The 11,881-nt window shown below is 35.9% G+C and overlaps 2 protein-coding genes across 2 annotated transcripts in view; one reads left to right on the top strand and one right to left on the bottom strand.

Annotated features, from left to right (window-relative positions):
- Positions 1-11,745, top strand: part of LOC145774590 (uncharacterized) — a 42,155-nt gene extending 30,410 nt beyond the window's left edge. Inside the window, exon 8 of the mRNA XM_082585863.1 lies at positions 11,014-11,745. Coding sequence (XP_082441989.1) covers positions 11,014-11,152 — 139 coding nt within the window. The 3' untranslated portion in view covers positions 11,153-11,745. The remainder of the gene's footprint in view (positions 1-11,013) is intronic.
- LOC145774817 (uncharacterized) lies at positions 83-5,501 on the bottom strand. Its single transcript, XM_082586132.1, has 2 exons — positions 644-5,501; positions 83-459 (listed from the first exon to the last, which is right to left on the bottom strand). Exon 1 carries the CDS (start codon positions 5,368-5,370, stop codon positions 1,531-1,533), a length of 3,840 nt encoding a protein of 1,279 aa, XP_082442258.1. The 5' UTR covers positions 5,371-5,501; the 3' UTR covers positions 83-459; positions 644-1,530.
- Positions 11,746-11,881: the final 136 nt, after the last annotated feature.

Consider the following 11,881-nt stretch of genomic DNA (forward strand, 5'->3'; position numbering starts at 1 on the left):
GACATTTGCCTACTAGTCTCAGCATCTGGATTTGGTGATTTAGGATTCATTTTAAAGCAAATGTTTTCATCAACACCTGAATTATAAACAGTATAATTTCATTAAAAAAACCGCAACCAAGAACCAAATTCTTGAAGCATACTTATATCTTTAAGGCCAAATTTGCTATTAAAAACAAGTTATGTATATATATATGTTCTATGATAACAAATTTAACTTGATATAACCAAACTATTGGAGATTTAATAACACATGTTAAGCGTTCTTAGCTTCTTTCAACACGAAACACAATGAAAAATACAGTCCTAGTTGAAATATGTTTACTGTTTAGCACTGCTCAGTTTATTTATTGTTGTATAATGTATATACTACATATTATTGTAAAATTAATTGTAGCAAGAGCAAAAAACTGCTTAATGCAGCTAGCAGAGCTGATACAATTACAAAAAACTAAACTGGCTAAGTCATGCGCTCCCTAAGGTTTCATGTCAGGTGGCCTAGCAATCAGGTGCAACACTTATTGAAATAGAATAAGTTAATAGACTCTATTTGAATAAGTGTTGTGATGATTGCACCTAGCATGAAACCTTTGGAGTGCATGACGGCCAGTTTAGTTTTTTTGCAAGTATACATACTAAATCACTCCTGGTGTAACACAATGAAACCAAATCAAAATGTGACGAGCTGACGATGAAACAGAAAGAATAAGCATAGCATAAATATAGATCAAAGATGGCTTCAAACAATTATTAAAAACCAAAAATTAATTGAATAGGAATGTCTAATAAAAAATACATAACCCAAAATCGTGTTCAGCACAAGTTTTGAAAGCAATAATCGTGCTATGGAATTGGGTGACATCTATAGTAACTGTATTAAAACAATGATAGGTGCTTAAAAATCGTTAACACCAGCAGCAAAACAACAACAGACTTTTTCTTTAAAAACGCTGACATATTGATAGAATGTTTAAAGACTTGGATTTACAAAGTGCAGCTGCTGGCCATGTATTTCAATACGAACAATGAGACACTTCCAAGGCACGAATAGCATTTCAGACCACTACGTAACACAACACTTACAATATGTAAAAATGCTAAATAGCATGTTTATAAAAAAAAACTTTGCGTACCTAGTATTTGTACAAGCTGATATGAAATATTTATGGCTTAGTCTGAAACACACAGGAAGGCAATAATGCTTGATTGCTTGCGTCACTGCAAGTTCATTTGTTTGATAGCTTAGTGAATACAATGAATAATATTGTACTGAATACGCTTTTCTGGCTACTCGGCTTTGCAAAGAAATAAGCGTCTAGTGGGTGGGTTCAGCTCTGTGCTGTGAGACATATACTGCAATGGATAGGTCCTTATTTCACAGCAATTAGAGACATTTACAAACAACAACACTTCAACAACAAGCAAAGCTGTCAAATCAAGTAGGCTACAGATGATCCAGAGTGTCAAGCAAATTAATATCTCACTATCTTTCTTCTTTTTCACTAAAATTAGACCGTTAAAGTCATTTTGGTTAATTTTTGTTTGGTCTAAGCCGTCGTTTTGCCTGTTTAATTGGGCGAGCCTGAAGTGAGGCTTTCTTGCTATCACTACTTTGACCAATATGAAACAATGCACCTGTGTCGTTGTTTCTGGACAAATCCTGCCTTTGTGGAAAAGGGGGCTGACTTCCAGCACTAAATTGACAAGTGGAGTTTGGCTTTGCTTGAAACTGTATCTGGCTTTCATCACTGAACTGAAATGACTGGCCTGTAAACTTTGACTGACCGAAATTTTGCATAGCAGTGCTGAAATTGAAACCAGCTGAAGGGGCTGGGTTATTTGTTTCAGTTACCGTATTTGCAAAAGTGAACCCATGGGGTGGTGTTCTTGCTGCATGAGTAGTTTGCGAAGAACTAAACTGAAACAGACCAGATGGTTTTGGAGTGTCTGTTGAGTTGGATCCAAAAGTAACGTTCTTACTCTGAGAGTTTTTATAAACTGTCCTATTTTGCGGTTGACCGAAGTTTGTAGATTTACTAGCACCAAATGTGAACGTCTGAGACTGCTGAGAGACTGTAGATAAATTTCCAAGCTTATGAGAATTCTCTGTTTGACTACTGGCATGAGCTGCATTTTTAAAGCTAAACTGAGGCTTTGGCAAAGCATTGTTTTTAGCAAACTCTTCAGCTTTATGCATTCCAAATGTAGGAAAGCCAGTTTGAGTGGATGAATGATCAAATTTCTGCTTTCTGAATCCAGAAAAACCAGTAAAGTGCTCATTGCTGGCCGCAGCAGTGTTTTTCAACTCTTGACTCGCACTGTTCTCAACTATTGCAGACATACGTGAACGTGGACCGAAAGAAAATCCATGAGAAGTTGACTCAGAAGCAAAGTTATCTGGTATCGGCTGGGCTTGTGTAGCTGAAAGTTGAAATTTAAATCCAGTTGCAGATTTATCTTCTTTTGAGGTGGAAGGCAGTTGCTGACTAAAAGAAAATGGTGCTTGGGTGACGGGAATATTTGCAGTGCTTTCTACAATTTGTTTTGAGCTAATAATTGAAGCTGCAACTTGATTTTCTTCAGCATTAGCTTGTTGGGGTTGCACAGTAGAAGAAATAGCATTCTCATCCAATTTAGCAACGGAAAACCCTTTAGTGCCTGGCACGGTTGAAAAAGATGCAGGTGTTGACCCAAATTGAAATGCTGTTTTCTCAACTGCTGATGAACTTTTTCCTTTCATTGTAGAGTCTGTTTGAAATGGAAAGCCTGCTTTAAAAGTACGGTCTTCTTCAGATAAACCAATGTACGAGGGTGTTGTATTTCCAAACTTGAAAGCTGAAGAGCTAAATGCATGTGATGTTGATGAAGGCAAAAAGCTGACAAGAGAAGGATCTTTTGTAATCGGCTTCTGTTTGACCCCTTTAAAAAAACTTTTCCAATTAGGAGCTTCAGCAGTTGTTGCTAATGGAGTGGAGGTGATATGTTTTGGTGAGGGTAAAAGCTTTGCTTTTTCGGTATTTTGAATACCAAATTGAAAAACAGAAGAAGATGTGTTTCCATATTGAAAGGTTGATTTATTCTTAACACTGATTAAATCATCTTCTGATTTTGGTTGTGGGCTTTCGCAAGCAACACATTTTGTGCGTTCCTTGTCATTTAGCACCAAGCATACTTGGCATTCCCAAGTAGAACCAGATTTTTTATCTTGAAAGTTTGATTTTGCAAGAGTGGAAGCTGCACTTTTGCTCTTTTCACTATTTACATAACCTAGTGTGATTTTTTCAGATGGAATAGAGACCATTTCCACTACTTTCTTGCTGTTTTTTTCTTGTGTTGAATTCTCTTCAACTGTGCCACTTGTGACATTTTTTGTTTCATTTACAGCTCCAGTTTTTGTTTTACTAGTACCAAATGTTGACAACTGTTGCATGTTGGAAGCTTTTGATTGGCTTGTAGCAGAACCAAACAAAATAAATTTTTCATTTGTAAATTCACCAAATGTGCCATCGTTAATCGAAAACTTTTGTGCTGAAGAAACATGAGTCAAAGATGGCGATCGTTCTGCACCAGGCTTTAGTGCTTTGCAAACAACACACTGTTTCATCTTTGCATCATTGAAAACAAGACAAGAATCACACTGCCACTTTGCTGACTCTGTGCTTTTAACTTTTCCGAGAGGTCTTAGTCCAGGCATTAGGGTTCCACAAGCTTTACATTTTTCAGTATTCTCTTCATTCCAAACCATACAAACATGGCATTCCCATGGTGGCAAATCCAGTTCAGTAGCCTGTGTTTCTTCAAGTAACTCTTCACGTGGTCTTGGCGTCTGGCATGCTTCACAAGAAAGCCTTTTCTGGTTATTTTCAACTAAACAAACATTACAGGTCCATTTGTCAAAATTATGAGAAGCAATTGGTTGTATCTTGTTAGTTCCATCTCTTGGTGAGTGACAAGCTGAACATGCGGTTAAATCGTCAGTGTTTTCAACAGAACAAACTGAACACTGCCATGTAGCCTTTGCAAACGTCTGCATACTCAATGATTCAGGAATTGCAGAGGTTTCTTCATCCACAACCGTTCTTTTTACAAGGCTATCTCTTGGTGAGTGACAAGCTGAACATGTCATCAAATCGTCAGTGTTTTCAACAGAACAAACTGAACACTGCCATGTAGCTTTTGCAAACGTCTGTATACTCAATGATTCAGAAACTGAAGAGGTTTCTTCATCCCCAACTGTTCTTTCTACTAGGCTTTGTGTGTATTTTATAGCTCTGGGACACCGGGCACATGGTTTATCATTCTTTGTTCCATAACATTTAAGTATTGGAAATGTGTGCTGCTTTAATGATTTTTTAACTTGTTTGCGTAGTAGCTTAATTCTCCTTTGTGAATTCTTGGATCCTCTTCTTATGCGAGAATTTCTTCGCTTATTCACTTGCTGAGATGAATTAGAATGAGGTCTCTTGCCAGCTAAAGTACTTGTATTTTTAAAAGAAATCTTTGCAGGAGGTGAAAATGTATAAACGGGTTCAAGAGTTGAATTAGAGCGTTTTTTCTTGTTAGACTTGTTAGGTGAAATTATTTTTGAAAAAGCAGCAGATGTTCTACCAGGTTTATAATGCTTAATTTTAGGTAGAGGGGAGACAATACTTGGATTGTCTGAGATGTTAGCTGTTTCTATCTCTTCATCATCTTTGGAAGAGTGAAGAGCAGCATTGCGTATACTACTTATGCTTCTGTCACTTGAGGACTCAGTAAATTTTTTCAAATTAAGTGTAGAACTTGAGGAAAGAGCAGCTAAAACAGCAGGTTGCCCTCTATACACAGTAAAAGATTGAGAAGTTTCTGAATTTCCAGGTTCATCTTCTGCAACACCAGCTGATGGAATTAAATACCTGGGCACTGTTTGCTTACATTGAAATGGTATTGGTCTGCACAACGAATCTTTTGAAAATGAATCAACCTGTACGATATCTTGATGATCACCAATAGTAGCTGTTACTCCCAATGGCTTGACTGGAAATTTATTGCTCTTTTCAAAAGGTGTTGACATTTTTTCCAGAGTTTTAAAAATTTTTTGAGATGTGGAGCTAAGTGTTGTATTCATTTTTTTGTTGACAGAGTTATGTAGTTGACCTGTTTTGTGTTTCAGTTTTATAATTTTGGGTATGACGTATGGAAAGGTTAAACAACGTCGACATGCAGACATGGCACCACCGTATTGGACTCTACCAGAATAGAAAGCACTTGGAAAACGAAGGGTTGAATAACTGACATTTTGTGATAGTTTGAATGACGGATACTTTCTATTTAACAATGAAGATTGTGGTTTGTTGTGATGAATGGATTTCGGTGACCACAGTTTCTTCATTATATGCTGGTACAACTGTACTTCAATAACTAAATTAAAACTTAAAGTTAACTAATAATTGAAAATCATAAGCATATCGCCATCTTTCTATGTTGTGCTGCCTAAGCTAGCATTGGTACAGACTGCACTACTTCTTATCTGAAACAAAAATCTGTACATCAATTTAATTGCACATAGCATCTAGGCTAAATATATTTAATATCACACCCTGATGAGCTTGCTTGTCTTATAAAGTTCATAAAAAAATTCATCTTAACGAAGATATTCACTAAATTTCTATTTTATCAAATGCCATGCATTGATGATACCTGTTCGTGTTCGACCTACTACTATGGGGCATTTAAAAAATTCCAATATCTACCAACATTCCTGGATGAGGATTTATGCCTAATTTACTAGCTTAGGCTACTCAAATAGTATAAACACTGACCATAAAATGAAAATATTGTGTAGTTTCTAAATGGCTAATCAACAGTTTCATTCCATAGCCTATTGTAATCACAACATACTAAAGTGTTGGATATAAATCAGAACCAGTTCTAGTGTAGGAGAGTATTACACTAAATCAAAAAAATTAGCTTACTTAGAATAAAACAGATATCATACGGTAATATTAATAAATAATTTTTTTTATTAATTTATTTTATTTACAGTATTTGCATCAGACTCACAGGTCTTAAAACTCGTGTTTTTTTCCGGCAGCCATCGTGGCCTACCGAGAGCTCCTTCTCGGCGGACAAATCTGTGCGCTTGGAGGCCAAAATATAAAATGATAGGACAAGTAAATAGAATTAAACTTGCAACAGTGTTACAATGATCACTTAGCGTTGTTGAAGTCTGGGCGACGTCCTGCTATAGAATCGTTGTACCATGCAATAACTGCTTTATCGGGATTGTAATTCGATATTGCAGGACCATCTGACGACACTACATTGTTGCAACTACTCGCAGCTCAGAAGATTGTTTCAACTGCATTAAACCGCCTTTCATAAAACCTGACCATTTATTCCGTTATGATGTTGGTTTTTTTTTTGCTGAGGCTAGGGATGCACAATACAGAATACCTGGCTATTCTAGAATATTCTAGAATACTTAATTTCGAATCCAGAATTTCGAATCTATTCTGAAATTACGCGGCAATTTTTTCCAAATCATATCGAACAAAAAGCAAAAATATTTGTAGGTACATTATTTTGAATTGTATTAGAACATATCACATGTCAAACAGAGTACAACATATGATAAATCAAGCATCATACGATGAGGGTTGCCAGATTTTTTTCTCAAAATAGTGAACATTTTGAAAGCGAGCGACCGCACCCTCTAATTACTACAAAAACTTGGTCATCATACTGCTTAGGCCTATAGTACAATAAACATGCCACAGTCATAGTAAAAAGATTGCAGTACACACAATATAAACCTACTGATGCTAAAATGGCAAGAAAAGTTTGCAAATACAACTCTGATAAACAATCCATTCATACAAACTAATCCCAACTGGATACAAGTGTTGCTGCTCTATTGAATCAAATGACATAGTAATATAGCTCATCAGATTTCTTAAATCATAAATCTAATATTAATCATAAATCGTGCTGGCCAAGCCTGGCTTTGGCGAAATTACACTGGGGTAGCATAGTAAGGGTTTTTCCCCAAAGCACCAGACTCATGTGGTTTTAGTCTCTAAGCAGCAGAAGTGTATGAAATATGTGGTTAACTGGTTAATCCAAAATAAATTTGGCTAAAATATATTGACAGAATTGTTAAGAATAGCAGAATAATGAACATGTTCACTATCACTATTATTAGCAAAATAGTTTACAGTGAACATTTTCTTTTTCACGAATCTCAAGCGCGTGGTGAGTGAATTAATGCGCGCGCGAATGCACCGTACAGCACACGTGTGGCCGCACACACAAATTACTCACTCGTACGGGAACGCAATGCATGTTTGCAATTCTGATAACTGTGTGAACCCTATGAAGGAAGAAAAAAGGCGCTTGGAACAAACACTCCATGAAGAAAAAAGTCGGCGTGCAAGACGGAAAATATCAACTTTACGTTTGTTTAACGTTGCACACTGTTCATTTCACAGAGTTATTTTCGAATCCTGATATCCGAAAAAAAAACTGCAAATGCGATTCGAATACACTGAGATTCGAATCTCTAAGATTCGATATTCTATATTGTGCATCCCTAGCTGAGGCTTTTCGGTCATTTGTCTGAAATGACTTGAAAAATTTCGGTTATTTTTTATTTATTTCGGTCATTTTTTCTGATGAAAATAGTCCTTTAAAGTATATATAACTGATACAAACCAAAATTTGCACTTCCTGACTAGCTACAACATTAAGCTTCGCTGAGAAACGTTGTCGTGTTTTATCTGAGAAAAGTTAGAACAGACAAACGTTTCTTCAACGTTCATCAGCGAAACTCAACCTTGCAACACCCGGCCGCAGCCATCTTTTATTGCACCGAATTGACTATATATTTTTTCGGACATTTTGACCGAATTGACTGCCTTTTTTCGGACATTTTGCTAAAAAAATCGGTCAATGACCGATAAATGACCGAAAAAAACAGTTATGATGTCACCATTGAAGGTGTGAAGTCACTAACCCACAGCCGGAACATTTCTCAACTATGAAGACACGTGTTTTCCCCTCCGATTTCAACTAACCTAGTTCTCTTTTTTAACAACGATTCAATGTCCGACAACATTGAATCGATATAAAAACAACAACATTGCCAGCCTATGTAAATTATCACTTCGGATTAACACTTTGTTAAAATAAAGGCAGTGGCTATTTGACCGGCTCCGGTCTTTGAATCTGAAACACTATTTGACCGGTCATGACGTCAATGCATAAGCACTTTTTTCTTTTTCTCTTTCAAAGCAAAAGACGAGAAGCGCCGACATAAGTTCTAAATTCAACACGTATTCTTCAACTCAGTCCGTGGCGCGTGCGATACGTCTCCGGCTGCCAATCTAGAGGGGATGAGTTCGATACTATCCGGAAGCATTCTTTTTTTATCTAAATTTTGACCCGAAGCGCATTTATGTGGTCAATTTTAAATTTGAGTAGCCTACAGTCCAAGTTAGTTCACAGTTCTCAAGTTAGTTATATACAATACTTCTTTTAAAAGAAATGATAATGGTAAAACCATTTTTTAAAGAAGTATTGTATATAACTAACTTGAGAGAAAAATGTAGGGTCGTTCGGCAACACACGTTCACTTATGACGATCGGAAAATTACCAAGAGAAATTCTCAAATTCCAGCAAATTAAAAAAACTCTAACACTATTACTCACATTTGAAAAGACATAAAGAATGGGCTGTAGGCTACTCAAATTAAAAATTGACCACAAAAATGCGCTTCGGGTCAAAATTTAGATAAAAAAAAAATGAAAAAAAGAATGCTACCGGATAGTATCGAACTCATCCCCTCTAGATTGGCAGCCGGAGACGTATCGCACGCGCCACGGACTGAGTTGAAGAAAACGTGTTGAAGTTAGAACTTATATCGGCGCTTCTCGTCTGTTGCTTTGAAAGAGAAAAAGAAAAAAGCGCTTATGTAGTGACGTCATGACCGGTTAAATAGTGTTTCAGATTCAAAGACCGGAGCCGGTCAAATAGCCACTGCCAAAATAAACGTAGGGAATTGCAAACAAGACTTACAGCGCTGGTGATCGCAGCTGGATGTATTCCATTTACAATATATAGGCCTACAATCAGGGTTGAGAAAAACCCGGGTTTTTTTAAAAAAGCCCAACCCGCCCGGGTTTTTTTGGGTTTTTTTAAAAAAAGATGCAAAAAAAGGTAGATTCATGCTTATTTCACCTCAAAACTACTTTTTACGAGTGAAGTGCCTTTCACTCACAGTACATGCTTGCATAACTTAATAAAATAATGCACTAGGGCTGTTGTTGCTTGAATGTTGCATCATCCATTAGTTTCAAGATCAAGTTGGATGTTGCATCATCCACTGATTTCTATACCAAGTTGATGCTACTGTGGTAGAAATCACATTATTGCATCATTTGTTTAGATTTGAAGGCAAGAAGCATTTATGCCATCATGTTTAAATATTTTTTATCATAAATAAATATAAATTATATATAGTAACGGATGAGCAATTGAGCGATTGCATGGCCAATTAGGCAAATGCTCTGAAACAGCCATGCGTTAGAATCCAGAATCTGTAATTGGTAAATAGCCTCCTAAATTGCATTTCACATCATATATACAGACTACAGTAGAGTACCGTAGTACTTTCACCAATTTAACTATAAGGCCTTCTTGCATAAATGAGTTTTAGTGTAGTATACACAAAGTGACATTACTTGATTTTTGTGTACTGTGCAATATCCACTGCGTTTTCAGTTTATTCTTGGAAATTACTTTACAATCACATCCTTAAGTCCTAATTTAAAGTTTGTTGTAAGTGCCTTGTAGTGTTTTTGTAAAAATTTTTAATTTTCCAATAAAAACTGGACAAATATGATGCTCTGGGTTTTTTTATGGGTTTTTTTAAGTGGGTTTTATTAAAAAAACCCACCCGGGTTTTTTTGAGTCGGGTAAAATACCAACAACCCTGCCTACAATAGCAAATGTTCCCGCGCAATACAATAATGGTGATTATAAGGCGCTGACCTAATTCTGCGTCACTCTTTGATACTACACATTTTCGACATTTAATCCAGTATCATTATAATGCGAAATTTAATAATTGGCTAGAAGAAACTGGCGGCCAAACTTGGCCGACTGAGGAGGTAGCAACGGCGGTCATTTAAGCACTACTTAGCGGCCATGGCCGCGATGGCCGCCGGTTGCTTTAAGGCTTGGGCTCAAGATGGTCCATATTAATAAAACTAATTTATTTATAAATAAACTGAGTTTGTGTACATTGTCTACTTTGTTTTAAATATTTTATCACACTACGCATCCTAATTTGATCATCAGTTAAATCACAAGAAGATGAAAAGTTTAACAACAAATGTTTTGTTTCAGAATTTCCTTAACTCAACCTTAAAATCGAATAATATCCTTTTTATTAGTGATGCCAGGTGATTTATTAAAACAAACAAGTAGCCTAAATCTAAAATAAAAACAAGCCCAAAACAGGCAAATCAGCTCAAAAGCAAGTCCAGTAATTTGCAACCAATACCAGTCAATATCAAGCACGCAGTTTGACAGTTCAAAATTTTAAATACAATTTTTGAAAGTTTATTTTAGGAACTTCTTCTCTCGTGTTGTCGATTGTTTTCAGTAATTAAATTGAATTGATGTTTCTTTGTTAAAACGCAAAAGAAACGACACTGAAGAAATAAAATACTACAACAAAACCAACAGAAGGAAGAGGTGGAAAAGCAGTAATGGTTTGAGACTTGAATCTACAAGACTTAATTTGATGGCATTTGTATGAATTGTGTAATAGATACCACTTTTGTACATTTAATCGTTCAAGTACTACTGTCAATGTCGTGCATCTGCCATCACCACCTTAAACTGTTCAGTTTCAATAGGCTGCTATTAGATACTAATATGTTACCAACGCAATACGCCTTCAATTAGCCAAACTACGTATAATATACTTGTTCACAGAACCTTATAACTCTCTGTTACTTTGTTGTGTAGATTTATTTGGCAAGAGTACTTCAACAATGAAGCTGTAGGCCTATCACTCTCCAGAAGTTTGGTTGGAAATTCATTTCAAGAAACTCCATCCCGCTCCGATACCGAAGTCACCCGCATGCCATCTAGACCATTTTCATAATTATCATCTTCACTACATTTTTCATCATTCATGATCATCAGTGTAATATCATGCTCAAATAATAAGTTAATTAATCTAAAATCCTGTACCCATCAGTTATCAATTCCTATTCAATATCACACCACTGTCGTTGCTGCGAACACTCCATTTTCCTTAAAACGATGTACTGTACATAGTATTTTGTATATGTAATATGTTTAATATGTAAATAATATGTAATATGTTTAATATGTAATAATATGCCGTATGTTCATTATTTATTCTTGAATGCTCGTGTTGTTGATTTTTCTTTTTTATATTGGTTGTAAGGTTCAGTCGTCCCCGCATGGTTTCATCAACTGGCACACCTCCAGTTGCTTTAGGTATGTGGAGCCAACTGGTTCTTCCAACTAATTCATCTACTTTAAACTGTTAGGTTTGGTGGCCGTGCTTAATTTACTTTCGTGTACGTAACCTTTAAATTTGCATCGCATGCACGTTTTAAACTTTTGTAGTTTTGCCACCTTTTCCTTTTGTTGGTTTTGTTCCCGTTCACTATTTGTAACTTTATCATTGCTGTTGTTTTCCGACAAAGAAAAATAAATTGAATTGAATTGAATTGAATTCTACGCAATAATTATCTTGAAAAAAATGAATGCATTGATAACAACAATAAAAAAAAAACTGTTAATTTTATTTTCAAAATCAAAAAAAAAATTAGACTGACAAAAGTAAGCCCTAAAGCAAGCA

Source organism: Aplidium turbinatum, chromosome 7 (assembly GCF_918807975.1).
Source record: "Aplidium turbinatum chromosome 7, kaAplTurb1.1, whole genome shotgun sequence".
NCBI classification, from domain to species: domain Eukaryota; kingdom Metazoa; phylum Chordata; class Ascidiacea; order Aplousobranchia; family Polyclinidae; genus Aplidium; species Aplidium turbinatum.